Source organism: Bombina bombina, chromosome 5 (genome assembly GCF_027579735.1).
Source record: "Bombina bombina isolate aBomBom1 chromosome 5, aBomBom1.pri, whole genome shotgun sequence".
Classification (NCBI taxonomy): Eukaryota; Metazoa; Chordata; class Amphibia; order Anura; family Bombinatoridae; genus Bombina; species Bombina bombina.
The window spans coordinates 870283098-870302100 of NC_069503.1; the positions used below are offsets into that span (position 1 = coordinate 870283098).

The following is a 19003-nucleotide window of genomic DNA, read 5'->3' on the forward strand; positions in this document are numbered from 1 at the left end:
ATAAATGTATAGTTTTGCTTATTTTTAAATAACATTGCTCTGATTTTCAGACTCCTAACCAAGCCCCAAAGTTTTTTGTGAATACTGTCAGCTACCTTCTCCAGCTTGCTTTTGTTTGTGTAAAGGGTCTTTTCATATGCAAAAGAAGGGGGAGGGGGGAGTGTCTTATTTGCCACTTGCATTGGGCTTTCCAGCTACCTTTTCAACAGAGCCAAACTGACAGCTTCTAAGTAAGTTTTTAACCCCTTAACGACCAACGACGTATGGGGTACGTCCTGCAGAAAAATGCAGTTAATGACCGAGGACGTACCCCATACGTCGTTGGTCTTTGAAAGCAGTGGAAGCGATCCTGATAGCTTCCAGCTGCTTTCATGTTATTGCAGTGATGCCTCAATATTGAGGCATCCTGCAATAACTGTTTTTAGCCATCCGATGCAGAGAGAGCCACTCTGTGGCCCTCTCTGCATCAGCTATCGATGGCCGTTATCGTTGGTGGGTGGGAGCTCATCCAGGGAGGCGGGTGGGCAGTCATTGGTGGAGGAGGGGGGAGGGATCTTGTGCGTGCGCGTGCACGGGAGCCGTGCATGTGAGATCTGTTTCAGCATCAATATGCTGTAGATCTGGAGGGTGGGAGAGAGGACTGGGGAGGGTGGGATTTGAAAATCAATGCATCTGGGAGAGGGTGGGGGGTTGGATGTTGGGGGGGGGGCAGCTACACTACAGAAATAAAGAACATATTTAATAAAATAAAAAAATTAAAATGCATTATTATTTTTCAAACTGGGTACTGGCAGACAGCTGCCAGTACCCAATATGCTGCACAATAAAGGCAGAGGGGGGGGGGGTTAAAGAGCTGTTTGGGGGGGATCAGGGAGGTTGGGGGCTAAGGGGGGTCCTACACAGCAGACAAATTATTATTTATTTTTTAAAAAACCTAAAAACCCCCAAAAAACTTTTATTTTAGTACTGGCAGACTTTCTGCCAGTACTTAAGATGGCGGGGACAATTGTCGGGTGGGGGAGGGAAGGTAGCTGTTTGGGAGGGATCAGGGGGTGGGATGTGTCAGGTGGGAGGCTGATCTCTACACTAAAGCTAAAATTAACCCTGCAAGCTCCCTACAAGCTACCTAATTAACTCCTTCACTGCTAGACATAATATACGTGTGATGCGCAGCGGCATTTAGCGACCTTCTAACTACCAAAAAGCAACGCCAAAGCCATATATGTCTGCTATTTCTGAACAAAGGGGATCCCAGAGAAGCATTTACAACAATTTGTGCCATAATTGCACAACCTGTTTATAAATAATTTCAGTGAGAAACCTAAAATTGTGAAATATTTAAAGTTTTTTTTAATTTGATCGCATTTGGCGGTGAAATGGTGGCATGAAATATACCAAAATGGGCCTAGATCAATACTTGGGGTTGTTTACTACACTACACTAAAGCTAAAATTAACCCTACAAGCTCCCTACATGCTCCCTAATTAACCCCTTCACTGCTGCGCATAATACATGTGTGGTGCGCAGTGGCATTTAGCGGCCTTCGAATTACCAAAAAGCAACGCCAAAGCCATATATGTCTGCTATTTCTGAACAAAGGGGATCCCAGAGAAGCATTTAAAACCATTTGTGCAATAATTGCACAAGCTGTTTGTAAATAATTTCAGTGAGAAACCTAAAGTTTGTGAAAAAATTTGTGAAAAAGTGAACATTTTTTTTTATTTGATCGCATTTGGCGGTGAAATGGTGGCATGAAATATACCAAAATGGGCCTAGATCAATACTTTGGGATGTCTTCTAAAAATATATATATACATGTCAAGGGTTATTCAGGGATTCCTGAAAGATATCAGTGTCCAAATGTAACTAGCGCTAATTTTTAAAAAAAAGTGGTTTGGAAATAGCAAAGTGCTACTTTTATTTAGTGCCCTATAACTTGCAAAAAAAGCAAAGAACATGTAAACATTGGGTATTTCTAAACTCAGGACAAAATTTAGAAACTATTTAGCATGGGTGTTTTTTGGTGGTTGTAGATGTTCAACAGATTTTGGGGGTCAAAGTTTGGGAAAAAAAAAAAATTCAATTTTTTCCTCTTATTTTATAATTTTTTTAATAGTAAATTATAAGATATGATGAAAATAATGGTATCTTTAGAAAGTCCATTTAATGGCGAGAAAAACGGTATATAATATGTGTGGGTACAGTAAATGAGTAAGAGGAAAATTACAGCTAAACACAAACACCGCAGAAATGTAAAAATAGCCTTGGTCCCAAACGGTCAACAAATGGAAAAGCGCTCTGGTCAGTAAGGGGTTAAACAGTTTTATACTGAATTTTTATATCCGTATCTGTGCATCTTATTCTTTATAATAGTGTCTATTAAATGCAGTTATATGAAAATGAGTGTATACTGTCCCTTTAAGCAGTCCAAGGACTTGCAAGGGAGCATGCATTGGGCACAGTCATGTTATTTTCCTCTTCAGTTTAAGGAAGTTTACTATGAAATCTCATGAGATTTTAGTAAAATCTTATGAAATCACAGTAAAGCAAAGTCTGACCTCAGCATTTGATGAAACTGCTTTTTTCTTTTTTTTTAACATGCAGCTGACAGTAGCTACAACACATCTGTTCACACAACACTTACTATTGTGAGCTGAAGAAAGTTTGAGATAAAATATCTTCTTTTTTTTACATAGGGATGTTCAGGTGATATTTCATTGCCAGCTTTTTACAGTAATACTGCATCACTTTCATGTAATTTAGCATATGGGTATTATGTTCCTTTTAAAGGGAAATACGTGTAAAAAGAAAATGCTCTTATGCAAAGCAGGTAAACACCAGTCAGCTCCAAAGCATTAGTGCCCCACTAAAATCTAGCTGAACACATGTATATGTAACCAATCAGCAGCTAGCTCCCAGTAGGGCATTGCTACTCCTGAGCGTACCTATGTATGCTTTTCAAGAGATGATTGCAAGAAAACAAAGTAAATTTGTTAATAGAAATTGGTAGGCATCTTAAATGTAGTGCTTTAGATGAACCATTAAAGTTTATATTTGACTTTTATGTGCCTTCATTACACAATGATCTTATTGAGAATATGGACCTTGCTTTAATGAGTCTATACCATTGGGTAGTATACAGAAAGGAACACATAACTAATTAAAGCTACATAATATTACCTTTACGTTACCAAAGCTACAATTCTGTAAATTAAATCCTTTTTATGGCTTCCCAATGCCCGTTTAATTTATTATTAATTGGACCAATGTTCTGGTTTAAAACAGTACATGTGTAGCTTGTGGATTGGTTTCCATTGAAATGCTGTCAAAAGTAGATACAGTACATCCTCTTTGGGGTTTCTCTTCAAAGCTCTGCATTAGCTGAATGGTATCTTTCTTATCTATTGTAGAGCTCAGAAAGTTATTGATTGCTTTCCTATCTAATTCAGAATCCCCTGGTTTGTGCTGTCTCCGGTGTATTGGAAAAGGAGATTTAAGTGAAAAAAGGAATATAATGCCCCTTCAAACAGTAAAGAGAATAGTGATAACAGGGCTCAAGGAAAAATAATCTAATTTTGTCCCACTCTCTCTCTAAGGGTCTGAATCTAAAAACGGTGAAGTGGACAGTTCTGATAAGGAAACTAAGCAAGGACAGAAATCGCCCTCTGGCAAGCAAATAAGCCAGCACTTAAAACGACTAAAAAAATCAGGATTAGGTAAGTAATCATGAAATACCCTACCTAGTTATAATCTAATTTGTACATGCCCTTCCTTTGCTTGTTGTATCTTTTGGTTTATAGTAATATTAGTATAGGTAACTGACATCGCTAACAAAACACATTTACAGTAAGATGTAACTTAAAGGGACACTAAAGCCAAAAATGTTCTTTCATGATTCAGGTAGAGAATACAATTTTAAAAAACATTCCAATTTACTTCTATTATCTAATTTGCTTCATTGTTTATTTGTCCTTTGTTGAATAAATAACAATGCAAATGGGTGAGCCAATCACACAAGGCATATATGTGCAGTCACCAATCAGCAACTACTGAGCCTATCTAGATATTCTCTTCAACAAAGGATATCAAAAGAATGAAGCCAATTAGATAATAGAAGTAAATTAGAAAGTTGTTTAAAATTGTGTGCTCTATCTAAATCATGAGAGAAAAAAATTGGGTTTCATGTCCCTTTAACAAAACTGTTCAACATATTACTGGCATGTCACCCTCATTTTCTTTAAGAATTTGTCTGTGGCAGTTAAAGGGGCATTTAAAGCGATATGAAGCCCAGATTTTTTTTTTCCATTAAAGGGACATGAAACCGAAAGCATCTCTTTCATTATTCCTAGATAATACATTTTTAGACAGCTTCCCAATTTACTTTTGTCATCTAATTAGTTTCTTCTCTTGGTATCTATTGTTGAAAAGCATACCTAGGTAGGCTCAGGATCTGTGAAGCTAGCTGCTTATTGGTGGCTGCACACATATGATAGATTTATTTTACTAAAGAGGATTTGTTCTACAAAAAAATTTAAGTTTGTTACAAAGCATTTGATGTATTCCTGGGCAGTGTAGTTTGAAAATGCATTGTTGCGTAGCTTACGTTTCCTTACTTGCTGCGTCATAAATTAACTTCTCCATTAATCAAGCAATCACTGTGTAAATTGTTTAATGGTTAACTTTAGAATCCTTCAGGATACACTTCAGTCTTTCTGGGGCAGTGAAATAGTCACCATTTTCAAAGCAAAACTATCAGAAGAGCTGACAAAATAAATAGTGAAACCATATTTTACTGACATTTTACTACACATAATTTAACATTTTATGGCACATTATTTACTTAAAATCAGGGTAAATAAAATTGAGCTTCAGTTTGCTGCCAACACACTGAATGTAAACCTGAAATGACAGGAACAGGTCAGTTGTTTGTGAACATTTCTAACACATGAAAGCTTATGTCAGGAAATGACAGCTACAGGCTCTGAAGGAATGTTTGCAGAGCTGCTTACACTGCAACAAAGACTGCTATCTGTAGGTGATGTTGGATATCTGGCTCTCTAGCAGTGCCCTTTAATGTGTGTTGTTTTTTTATTTATAAAAAATAGTTATATAGTTTTGCTCTTCCCTGATCTTGAACAATTAACAGAATCTGTCCTCTCTGTATATAATATATATAATATATATATATATATATATATATATATATATATATATATATATATATATATATATATATATATATATAAAATATGTGTCTGTGTGTGTGCTCTACACATAAAATGTTGCCCACTGGGTGGGAACAGTCTAATATTTTAGATTATATGATTTACTGCTAACCAAAGCACAAATTAATTGCATAATTTAACATAAATGTATTTAATGATAATGTGTGCAATAAAAATTTAAATTTTTTAATATTAGCTTATTTCTCTTGTTAGTGTATCCAGTCCACGGATCATCCATTACTTGTGGGATATATTCCCTTCCCAACAGGAAGTTGCAAGAGGATCACCCACAGCAGAGCTGCTTTATAGCTCCTCCCCTACATGTCATATCCAGTCATTCTCTTGCCTTTTCATCCGGGGGAGTGGGAACTTCATCCGGAGGTGTTCGCTCAACTGATTCATCGTTGGGGCAAACCAGAACTGGATCTCATGGCGTCTCGCCAGAACGCCAAGCTTCCTCATTACGGATCCAGGTCCAGGGACCCGGGAGCGGCACTGATAGATGCTCTAGCAGCCCCTTGGGTTTTCAAGATGGCTTATGTGTTTCCTCCGTTTCCGCTGCTGCCTCGACTGATTGCCAAGATCAAACTGGATGAGAGCATCAGTGATTCTGATAGCGCCTGCGTGGCCATGCAGGACCTGGTATGCAGACCTAGTGGACATGTCGTCCTGTCCACCATGGTCTCTGCCCCTGAGGCAGGACCTTCTAATACAAGGTCCTTTCAACCATCCAAATCTAATTTCTCTGAGGCTGACTGCATGGAGATTGAACGCTTGATCCTATCAAAGCGTGGCTTCTCAGAGTCAGTTATTGATACCTAAATACAGGCACGGAAGCCTGTTACCAGAAAAATCTACCATAAGATATGGCGTAAATACTTATATTGGTGCGAATCCAAGAGTTACTCATGGAGTAAGGTTAGGATTCCTAGGATATTGTCCTTTCTACAAGAGGGTTTGGAAAAGGGCTTATCTGCTATTTCGTTAAAGGGACAGATTTCTGCTCTGTCTATTCTTTTGCACAAGCGTCTGGCAGAAGTTCCAGACGTCCAGGCATTTTGTCAGGCTTTGGCTAGGATTAAGCCTGTGTTTAAAACTGTTGCTCCTCCATGGAGCTTAAACTTGGTTCTTAAAGTTCTCCAAGGAGTTCCGTTTGAACCCCTTCATTCCATTGATATTAAGCTTTTATCTTGGAAAGTTCTGTTTCTGATGGCTATTTCCTCGGCTCGAAGAGTCTCTGAGTTATCCGCTTTACATTGTGATTCTCCTTATCTGATTTTCCATTCAGACAAGGTAGTGCTGCTTACTAAACCTGGGTTTTTACCTAAGGTAGTTTCTAACAGGAATATCAATCAAGAGATTGTTGTTCCATCATTGTGCCCTAATCCTTCTTCAAAGAAGGAACGTCTTTTGCATAATCTGGACGTAGTCCGTGCCCTGAAGTTCTATTTACAGGCAACTAAAGATTTTCGTCAAACTTCTTCCCTGTTTGTCATTTACTCTGGTCAGAGGAGAGGTCAAAAAGCTTTGGCAACCTCTCTCTCCTTTTGGCTTCGTAGCATAATACATTTAGCCTATGAGACTGCTGGACAGCAGCCCCCTGAAAGGATTACAGCTCATTCTACTAGAGCTGTGGCTTCCACCTGGGCCTTTAAAAATGAGGCCTCTGTTGAACAGATTTGCAAGGCTGCGACTTGGTCTTCGCTTCACACCTTTTCAAAATTTTACAAATTTGACACTTTTGCCTCTTCGGAGGCTGTTTTTGGGAGAAAGGTTCTACAGGCAGTGGTTCCTTCCGTTTAAGTTCCTGCCTTGTCCCTCCCATCATCCGTGTACTTTAGCTTTGGTATTGGTATCCCACAAGTAATGGATGATCCGTAGACTGGATACACTTAACAAGAGAAAACATAATTTATGCTTACCTGATAAATTTATTTCTCTTGTAGTGTAGTCAGTCCACGGCCCGCCCTGTCTTTTTAAGGCAGATCTAAATTTTAATTAAAAACTCCAGTCACCACTGCACCCTATGGTTTCTCCTTTCTTGTTTTGTTTCTGTCGAATGACTGGATATGACATGTAGGGGAGGAGCTATATAGCAGCTCTGCTGTGGGTGATCCTCTTGCAACTTCCTGTTGGGAAGGGAATATATCCCACAAGTAATGGATGATCCGTGGACTGGATACACTACAAGAGAAATAAATTTATCAGGTAAGCATAAATTATGTTTTAATTTGTTACAATTTTAGCCGGGGGATCAGTAAAATCAGCCAGCTAAAACTTCTTGGGGAGAACACTGTGTGTGTGTGTGTGTGTGTGTATGTATGTATATATATATATATATATATATATATATATTTATATATTTACACAGTAAACTCCCAGTTAACCGGCACCGATGGGGGTTGGTAGATTCCGGATAAGTGTATTTTCTGGTTGCTTGAGAGTTACTATTAAAAATAGGCCTAACTAGGTTCTATAACCCATACTATACTGTAAATGTTGTATTTACTTGATGTTAATTTTTAAATACAGTAAATAAAAGCAAATTATAAATTAATATTAATGCCGCCTCCATTCAGTCCCGGGCATCCAGTGGAAGTGTGATCTCAAATTCTCAGACTGCCTTGTGCTCACAACTTTCAAGAGTAGTTATGTAGGGTCTGGTGGCATTAAAACGGCTTGCCTTCACCTTTTAGAGTCCACTATAGAGAAAGGAAGCTGCAGAGCAAAGTTAGTGTTAATTTTAATGTACAGTATCTTCGATTTTTTTTTTTCTGGCTGCCTGAGTTCTGGTTAACTGAGAGTTCACTGTGTGTATATATATATAAACAACAAAAAATATTGGTGCACATCCAACCACTTAAGTCCACTCTTTCATGGCATCTTTGTATATGCTTCTGTCTGCCAAATATACTTGCATAGCTTCTAATAAGATTGGGATAAACTTTTCGCAATAATATGAGCTTATATTTGTGCTGCAAAAACAAATATACTTCTATCTGCTAAATATACTTACATAGTTCAAATAACCCCTTTGTTGTATTTCTTAAATAGGGAGCTGACCAAATCCCTCCCTTTTGGTTACTGCACGCCACCCAGCCCAGGTGTGTTCCTGATAAATATACTCAATAAGCTAGAAAGCTTCACACTGTATAGACATGACTTGCTGCAGTGTGGAAACTGGTTAGTATAGGACCAGTCTTTATGGGACACCTTGTAAGTGGTGACTGGCTTAGCAGAATATGATCATATTGTGTGACTAAGATCCCATTTCATTTAAAGGCATTTTTTTAAAGCAAAACATTTTTGCAGCATAAATATAAGTCAATATTAATGCAAGATGTTAATCCCAATTTTATTTGAACTATGTAAGTATATTTAGCAGATAGAAGTATATTTGTTTTTGCAGCACAGATATAGGGTCATATTATTGCGAGATGTTTATCCCAATCTTATTAGAAGCTATGTAAGTATATTTGGCAGACAGAAGCATATACAAATATGCCATGAAAGAGTGGACTTAAGTGGTTGGATGTGCACCAATATTTTTTGTTGTTTTGTAATTGTTTTGGTCACTTTGGTAGCACTCCCACAATATGTGTGTTAAGATTAAACAGTCCTTTTGTGGTGTGCGTAACCAAAAAAAACCTTTGTTGTATGTATGTATATATATATATATATATATATATATATACACACACACATACATAAAATAGAAAGAAGGGTCCAACGGCACTACTTAGATTAATTACAAAACCTACATCCCCATTAAGTAATGATATGTATGCAAATTTTGAATTTTACTTTACAAACGGATACTAAATTATAGGGGGTTGTGGGTTCTGTGTGGAAAAATGTGAAGAGAGGTGATGAAGCCTACTCTTCAAGAGAATACACATATAGCACTCTTGGTTTGAAATTATCTTTCAGTTAAATAGCTGGTGGTAATAGACAGCTTGAAATCTAATGAACTTGTGGGCTTACAGTAAAATAAAATATAACTTTCATTCCTAAAATACGTTGAGTCCACGGCTTCATCAATTACTGTTGGGAATATTACTCCTGGCCAGCAGGAGGAGGCAAAGAGCACCACAGCCAAACTGTCAAGTATCACTTCCCTTCCCACAACCCCCAGTCATTCCCTTTGCCTTCAGTGCAAGGAGGAGGTGAAGTTTTTGGTGTCTGAGGAAGATTGGATTTATTTCACTTCAATCAAGATTTTATTATTTTTAAAGCCAGAGTGGGTTTGCTCTGATCTTTTCTTTCCAGTTTGGGTATAGCCGTACTCCACGTTAGTCTCTTCAGTAGGGCAGTGGTGACTTTAAAGCAGTTAGGAACTTGTAAGGTGGGCCTTGCTGGGTTTTCTTAACATATTTGCTGCCCTAGTATAGAAAACCAGAGTAAGTTTGCTCTGATCTTTCTTTTTCTACAGGTCTCTGTGAGGAGTGGCATCCTCTCATGCTGTGTAGGCCGTTCTCCTGCTGGACGTCGAGTGCCTTTGTTCTTCTGGGACTGGGAGACTGGCACTAAAATGGTTAAGAACCTCTCTGCAACGTTATGTGGGACATATATATCATTTAGAAGGATGTTTCTTCTGTTATGTGTGATCAGTCCACGGGTCATCATTACTTCTGGGATATAACTCCTCCCCAACAGGAAATGCAAGAGGATTCACCCAGCAGAGTTGCATATAGCTCCTCCCCTCTACGTCAGTCCCAGTCATTCTCTTGCACCCAACGACTAGATAGGATGTGTGAGAGGACTATGGTGATTATACTTAGTTTTTATGACTTCAATCAAAAGTTTGTTATTTTACAATAGCACCGGAGCGTGTTATTACTTCTCTGGCAGAGTTTGAGGAAGAATCTACCAGAGTTTTTTACTATGATTTTAACCGGAGTAGTTAAGATCATATTGCTGTTCTCGGCCATCTGAGGGAGGTAAAAGCTTCAGATCAGGGGACAGCGGGCAGATGAATCTGCATTGAGGTATGTAGCAGTTTTTATTTTCTGAATGGAATTGATGAGAAAATCCTGCCATACCGTTATAATGACATGTATGTATACACTTCAGTATTCTGGGGATGGTATTTCACCGGAACTACTCTGTTAAAAGTCACTAATCCTTTTAATAAGTATTTATCATGTTAAACGTTTTTGCTGGAAGTAGAATCGTTTACATTTCTGAGGTACTGAGTGAATAAATATTTGGGCATTATTTTCCACTTGGCAGTTGTTTGGTTTCAATTGTGACAGTTTCGTTTCTCTTCTCTGCTGTGTGTGAGGGGGAGGGGCCGTTTTTGGCGCTCTTTGCTACGCATCAAAAAATTCCAGTCAGTTACTCTTATATTTCCTGCATGATACGGTTCATCTCTGACAGATCTCAGGGGTCTTCAAACTTCTTTGGAGGGAGGTAGATTCTCTCAGCAGAGCTGTGAGAATTTTATATTGACTGTGAATAAAAACGTTGCTCTGTAATTTTTATGTCAAATTTAATTATTGTTATTTTACTAATGGGAACAAACCTTTGCTAAAAGTTGTGTTGTTTTAAAGTTTGATGCTATAACTGTTTTTCAGTTCATTATTTCAACTGTCATTTAATCGTTTAGTACCTCTTTGAGGCACAGTACGTTTTTGCTAAAAAAGATTATAACCAAGTTGCAAGTTTATTGCTAGTGTGTTAAACATGTCTGACTCAGAGGAAGATATCTGTGTCATTTGTTCCAATGCCAAGGTGGAGCCCAATAGAAATTTATGTACTAACTGTATTGATGCTACTTTAAATAAAAGTCAATCTGTACAATTTGAACAAATTTCACCAAACAGCGAGGGGAGAGTTATGCCGACTAACTCGCCTCACGCGGCAGTACCTGCATCTCCCGCCCGGGAGGTGCGTGATATTATGGCGCCTAGTACATCTGGGCGGCCATTACAGATAACATTACAAGATATGGCTACTGTTATGACTGAAGTTTTGTCTAAATTACCAGAACTAAGAGGCAAGCGTGATCACTCTGGGGTGAGAACAGAGTGCGCTGACAATACTAGGGCCATGTCTGATACTGCGTCACAGCTTGCAGAGCATGAGGACGGAGAGCTTCATTCTGTAGGTGACGGTTCTGATCCAAACAGATTGGATTCAGATATTTCAAATTTTAAATTTAAATTGGAGAACCTCCGTGTATTACTAGGGGAGGTCTTAGCAGCTCTCAATGATTGTAACACCGTTGCAATACCAGAGAAACTGTGTAGGTTGGATAAATACTTTGCGGTACCGGCGAGTACTGACGTTTTTCCTATACCTAAGAGACTAACTGAAATTGTTACTAAGGAGTGGGATAGACCCGGTGTGCCGTTCTCACCCCCTCCAATATTTAGAAAGATGTTTCCAATAGACACCACCACTCGGGACTTATGGCAAACGGTCCCTAAGGTGGAGGGAGCAGTTTCTACTTTAGCTAAGCGTACCACTATCCCGGTGGAGGATAGCTGTGCTTTTTCAGATCCAATGGATAAAAAATTAGAGGGTTACCTTAAGAAAATGTTTGTTCAACAAGGTTTTATATTGCAACCCCTTGCATGTATCGCGCCGATTACGGCTGCGGCAGCATTTTGGATTGAGTCTCTGGAAGAGAACCTTAGTTCATCTACGCTAGACGACATTACGGACAGGCTTAGAGTCCTCAAACTAGCTAATTCATTCATTTCGGAGGCCGTAGTACATTTAACCAAACTTACGGCTAAGAACTCAGGATTCGCCATACAGGCACGTAGGGCGCTGTGGCTAAAATCCTGGTCAGCTGATGTTACTTCTAAGTCCAAATTACTTAATATACCTTTCAAGGGGCAGTCTTTATTTGGGCCCGGTTTGAAAGAAATTATCGCTGACATTACAGGAGGTAAGGGCCACGCCCTACCTCAAGACAAAGCCAAAGCTAAGGCTAGACAGTCTAATTTTCGTCCCTTTCGGAATTTCAAAACAGGAGCAGCATCAACCTCCACTGCACCAAAACAGGAGGGAGCTGTTGCTCGTTACAGGCAAGGCTGGAAGTCTAACCAGTCCTGGAACAAGAGCAAGCAGGCCAGGAAACCTGCTGCTGCCCCAAAGACAGCATGAACCGAGAGCCCCCGATCCGGGACCGGATCTAGTGGGGGGCAGACTTTCTCTCTTCGCCCAGGCCTGGGCAAGAGATGTTCAGGATCCCTGGGCGCTAGAGATCATATCTCAGGGATACCTTCTAGACTTCAAATTATCTCCCCCAAGAGGGAGATTTCATCTGTCAAGGTTGTCAACAAACCAGATAAAGAAAGAAGCGTTTCTACGCTGTGTACAAGATCTGTTATTAATGGGAGTGATCCATCCGGTTCCGCGGTCGGAACAAGGACAAGGGTTCTACTCAAACCTGTTTGTGGTTCCCAAAAAAGAGGGAACTTTCAGGCCAATCTTAGATTTAAAGATTCTAAACAAATTCTTAAGAGTTCCATCGTTCAAAATGGAAACTATTCGGACAATCTTACCCATGATCCAAAAGGGTCAGTACATGACCACAGTGGATTTAAAAGATGCTTACCTTCACATACCGATTCACAAAGATCATCACCGGTATCTAAGGTTTGCCTTCCTAGACAGGCACTACCAGTTTGTAGCTCTTCCATTCGGATTGGCTACGGCTCCAAGAATCTTTACAAAGGTTCTGGGTGCCCTTCTGGCGGTACTAAGACCGCGAGGGATTTCGGTAGCTCCGTACCTAGACGACATTCTAATACAAGCTTCAAGCTTTCAAACTGCCAAGTCTCATACAGAGTTAGTTCTGGCATTTCTAAGGTCGCATGGATGGAAAGTGAACGAAAAGAAGAGTTCTCTTTTTCCTCTCACAAGAGTTCCATTCTTGGGGACTCTTATAGATTCTGTAGAAATGAAGATTTACCTGACAGAAGACAGGTTAACAAAGCTTCAAAATGCATGCCGTGTCCTTCATTCCATTCAACACCCGTCAGTAGCTCAATGCATGGAGGTGATCGGCTTAATGGTAGCGGCAATGGACATAGTACCTTTTGCACGCCTACACCTCAGACCGCTGCAATTGTGCATGCTAAGTCAGTGGAATGGGGATTACTCAGATTTGTCCCCTACTCTGAATCTGAATCAAGAGACCAGAAATTCTCTTCTATGGTGGCTTTATCGGCCACACCTGTCCAGGGGGATGCCATTCAGCAGGCCAGACTGGACAATTGTAACAACAGACGCCAGCCTACTAGGTTGGGGCGCTGTCTGGAATTCTCTGAAGGCTCAGGGACTATGGAATCAGGAGGAGAGTCTCCTTCCAATAAACATCCTGGAATTGAGAGCAGTTCTCAATGCCCTTCTGGCTTGGCCCCAATTAACAACTCGGGGGTTCATCAGGTTTCAGTCGGACAACATCACGACTGTAGCTTACATCAACCATCAGGGAGGGACAAGAAGCTCCCTAGCAATGATGGAAGTATCAAAGATAATTCGCTGGGCAGAGTCTCACTCTTGCCACCTGTCAGCAATCCACATCCCGGGAGTGGAGAACTGGGAGGCGGATTTCTTGAGTCGCCAGACTTTTCATCCGGGGGAGTGGGAACTTCATCCGGAGGTCTTTGCCCAAATACTTCGACGTTGGGGCAAACCAGAGATAGATCTCATGGCGTCTCGCCAGAACGCCAAACTTCCTCACTACGGGTCCAGATCCAGGGATCCGGGAGCGGTTCTGATAGATGCTTTGACAGCACCTTGGAACTTCGGGATGGCTTATGTGTTTCCACCCTTCCCGCTGCTTCCTCGATTGATTGCCAAAATCAAACAGGAGAGAGCATCAGTGATTCTAATAGCGCCTGCATGGCCACGCAGGACTTGGTATGCAGATCTAGTGGACATGTCATCCTGTCCGCCTTGGTCTCTACCTCTAAGACAGGACCTTCTGATACAGGGTCCATTCAAACATCAAAATCTAACTTCTCTGAAGCTGACTGCTTGGAAATTGAACGCTTGATTTTATCAAAACGTGGTTTTTCTGAGTCGGTTATTGATACCCTGATACAGGCTAGGAAGCCTGTTACCAGAAGGATTTACCATAAAATATGGCGTAAATACCTATACTGGTGCGAATCCAAAGGTTACTCCTGGAGTAAGGTTAGGATCGCTAGGATATTGTCCTTTCTACAAGAAGGTTTAGAAAAGGGTTTATCAGCTAGTTCATTAAAGGGACAGATTTCAGCTCTGTCCATCTTGTTACACAGGCGTCTGTCAGAAAATCCAGACGTCCAGGCCTTTTGTCAGGCTTTAGCTAGGATCAAGCCTGTGTTTAAAGCTGTTGCTCCGCCATGGAGTTTAAACTTAGTTCTTAACGTTTTACAGGGTGTTCCGTTTGAACCCCTTCATTCCATTGATATAAAATTGTTATCTTGGAAAGTTCTGTTTTTAATGGCTATTTCCTCGGCTCGAAGAGTCTCTGAGTTATCAGCCTTACATTGTGATTCTCCTTATCTGATTTTTCACTCAGACAAGGTAGTTCTGCGTACTAAACCTGGGTTCTTACCTAAGGTAGTCACTAACAGGAATATCAATCAAGAGATTGTTGTCCCATCCTTGTGTCCAAATCCTTCTTCAAAGAAGGAACGTCTTCTACACAATCTGGATGTAGTTCGTGCCCTCAAATTCTACTTGCAGGCAACTAAAGATTTTCGCCAAACTTCTTCCCTGTTTGTCGTTTATTCTGGACAGAGGAGAGGTCAAAAAGCTTCTGCTACCTCTCTCTCTTTTTGGCTTCGTAGCATAATACGTTTAGCCTATGAGACTGCTGGACAGCAGCCTCCTGAAAGAATTACAGCTCACTCCACTAGAGCTGTGGCTTCCACTTGGGCCTTTAAGAATGAGGCCTCTGTTGAACAGATTTGCAAGGCTGCAACTTGGTCTTCGCTTCATACTTTTTCCAAATTTTACAAATTTGACACTTTTGCTTCTTCGGAGGCTATTTTTGGGAGAAAGGTTCTTCAGGCAGTGGTTCCTTCTGTATAATGAGCCTGCCTATCCCTCCCGTCATCCGTGTACTTTTGCTTTGGTATTGGTATCCCAGAAGTAATGATGACCCGTGGACTGATCACACATAACAGAAGAAAACATAATTTATGCTTACCTGATAAATTCCTTTCTTCTGTTGTGTGATCAGTCCACGGCCCGCCCTGTTTTAAGGCAGGTAAATATCTTTTAAATTATACTCCAGTCACCACTTCACCCTTGGTTACTCCTTTCTCGTTGATTCTTGGTCGAATGACTGGGACTGACGTAGAGGGGAGGAGCTATATGCAACTCTGCTGGGTGAATCCTCTTGCATTTCCTGTTGGGGAGGAGTTATATCCCAGAAGTAATGATGACCCGTGGACTGATCACACAACAGAAGAAAGGAATTTATCAGGTAAGCATAAATTATGTTTTTTGGCAGGATGCAGGCACTTTATGGTGACAGGAGACAGGGTTAATATAGATTCCCCTGATTTTTGGGCTCATGTGTTAATATTGAAAGGCACCTAAGGGGTTAAAATTTACTCCTTTAGTTATTTTATTCATATGTATGTGTTCTGTTGGCTTCCGTAGCTTTTTAATGTACAGGCACAGTATTTGGAAAGAGTGTGCTGTTTGCTTTGACCGCATTTGTATGAGAAGCGCCTTTGAGATGTCACTCACTAGGATTCCTAGTGGAGGCGCCATTGAGAGAGAGCATTTTCTCACTGAGTAGTCCCTGCGCTATAATTGCGTGTTGGGGCAAGGAATTTACATTGAATTTCAATGCCTTTCTTTGAGCTGTATGGGAGACCTTGATGGTGGCGTTCTGCTGGAAGTATGAAGCGCGATGGCAATAAATGTTTGCGCTTCATTTCCATGCTGCTGCCATGTTCCCGACTCCTTCCTCTCTGAGAAGGAGATGCAGCGCCATTCTCTCACCGTGTCCGCTCATGTGACCCCACATTTTTTTAGTCTACTCTGGTGAAGAATGGAGTAAATATTTGGCTCTGTGATTGTTGCAAACGTAAATAATGTGGTAACGTCTTTATATTCCTTATGAGGAAAATCGCAAAATAAATGTATTTAATAAGTCTTTTCTCCCCTATACTGTGTTTTGCTCTGCGTTAGTGTTAACTATAGTGTTGCTATAGTTTTCTCTTCTTAACTGTTTGGTTTTAAAGTGACAGTTTTGTTTTTTCTATTAAATATTGAAATATTAAATGTAAGTTATGTTCCTAGGAACAAATGTTTATTGGCCTTTAAGGTGCTGGTTTTTTTTTTTGTTGTTTTGTTTTTTGCTAGGCATATCTGCATATCTATTAGCAAAAATATTTTTTAATTTTAGGCAAGTAAATGGTCTATATTTTTCTGTGCTGCATTTTTAGCTATAGCTATTGCATGTGCAGATAGATTGTTGCCCTATGAGTTTTATGTCTCCCAGGATGATGCTGTTCAGGCTATGCCACAGTTTTCTCCTTAATGTCTCAAGCCTATATTTCGTCACATGCAGTGCCCTGCGGTTACTCTAAATCTCCTGGAAGAGTTATTTGCCTGCAAATTTTGTAGCTCAGGTATCCTCTATGGTATCTGCGGCTTTATATGCCTTTCCTATCCTTCAGGGAAAACGCAAGAGGACATTTGCAAGATTCAGATAGTAAGGTTTCTGCTCCTCATTCGGCTACAGAGGTTGCTCTCTCCCCTAAGTCTGGTGAGGAGAATTCGCCAGTAGCTTCCGTGGGTAAAACTCAGATTTGGACAGTATAATTCCTTTATCTGATGCTGAAGGGATAGTCTTCAGATTTATGCCTGAATACCTTGTGTATGGTTAAAGGAGGTTTTGGATACTTTGGAGCAACTCCAATACATTTGTCGTTGTCAACCCTACAGAATCTTAAACATTTTATGAGTACTAGGATTCCGCTGTGGAAGTTTTTCCTGTTCCAGACTGTGCTAGGAGATTTTTCACAGGTCTGGGAGGTCAGGGTTACCTTTTCCCCCCATCTCCTGTCTTCAAAAAGACGTTGCCTGTCGCTGTCACCATTAAATATCAGGGCGCACTGTGCCTAAAGTAGTAAGGCATTTCTACTCTGGCTAAGAGAACTACGATTCCTAGTGAGGATAGCTGTTCTTTTCAGGCTCAACGGACTAAGCTGGTGACTTACATGGGAGTTTGTATTGTCACTGTGTCAAGTGCGGCATCTTATTGGTGCGATGCCTTGTCTGTTTCCAATTTGGTAGAGACTCCTTTGCATTTCTTATGCTACCATGCAAGTTTTTCAGCCGCGAGCCAGGATATTTGGCTTTGCTGTGCTAGCCCGCAGGGCATTGTGAACAGTGGATTTTCCTCGTTCTGGTGCTTCCGTACGAGGGTAAGACCTTGTTTGGTCCTGAGCTGACAGGAATAGTTCTGATATACGGGTGGAAAAGGGTCTTTTCTACCACAAGATAAGATGAATAGACCTAAAGGAGTTTTGTCCCCAATTCGGGTTTAGTCCAAGTGGGGGGTTGAATCTCTCTGTTTGTCTTAAAACATGGATACGAGATGTCCCATATAGGCTGTGCACATAGTACCTCAGGGTTACTACATAGTAGTTATTCCTTCCTTCCCTGAGGCAGGTTCCACCTCTCAATTTTATCTGCAAGTCAGATAACTAGGAGGCATTTTTGTAGTGCATTTGGAACTTCTCTTTCCTGTGAATAGTTCCAGTTCCTGTAAGGGAACAGGGTCTGAATTTTATTCATTTGTGTTTGTGGTTACCGAAAAAGGTTCCATTCTTCTTTTAATCTAGGATGGTCAGTTCATGGTCACCTTAGACCTGGGGGACATGTATTTGCAAGTTCCTGAGTATTGCCTTTCGGTCAAACTCTTTCTGTTTGTGGCTCTTTCCTTTGGCCTTGCCATAGCTCTCAGGAGGGCTATATTGAGCCATCTTTTCAACAAGCAAACTCTCAATCAAAGATCTTGTTGTCTTTCTTCATTCCCACGGATGGAGGTGAATCTGAAAATAAGTTCCCTTGTTCCAGCTACAGGTGTAATTTCTTAGGGACCATATTAGTTTCCCTATCTCTGAAAATATTTTTGACAGAGGTCATAAAATAGAAGATTCCTTCCTCTTGCCTCTTTTGGCACTCTACTGTTTGGTCCTTCAGTGGCTTAATGTATGGAGGTAATTGGTCTGATGGTTGCTTCATTGGACATCATTCCTTTGCTCGATTCCATCTGAGAGTCTGCTGTTATGCATCTTCAGATAGTGGACCGGCGAGCTTGTGGGTCTCTCTCGGAGGATAGATCTAGATCTGTCGACATGAGTCTTCTCTGTGGATCAGAGAGGGGAATTAGTGGTAGAGCGCTCGCTTAGCTAGCGAGAGGTAGCGGGATCATTGCCCGCATTCTCCAGAATCTTTTGGTTGTCTCAGGTGCATCTGTCTCGGGGCACATGCTTCCGGAGACCTTCCTGAGTAATAGTGACCATGGTCGCTAGCCTGTTGGGTTGGTGACTATGGACTTGGGAGGAGTCTGCTCTCCCCATAACCATTTTGGAGTTGAAAGCAATCTACAATGCTATGATGCCTTGGCCTCAATTGTCTTAACTGTTTTTTCAGGTTCTAGTTAAACAATTTCATCTCAGTGGTTACATTAACCACCTGGGAGGAACCTGGAGTTCCTTTGCCATGATTGGCGTGGATTGTTCGGTAGATGGACGCTCACATTAGTAGTTTATTCTCTATTTACATTTCAGGAGTGAATACCG

General features: G+C 40.7%; 1 protein-coding gene across 1 annotated transcript in view; it reads left to right on the top strand.

The window, feature by feature from the left end:
- The window catches only part of ASXL3 (ASXL transcriptional regulator 3), a 539404-nt gene that overhangs the window by 339339 nt on the left and 181062 nt on the right, over positions 1-19003 (top strand). Inside the window, exon 8 of the mRNA XM_053715008.1 lies at positions 3597-3716. Coding sequence (XP_053570983.1) covers positions 3597-3716 — 120 coding nt within the window. The remainder of the gene's footprint in view (positions 1-3596; positions 3717-19003) is intronic.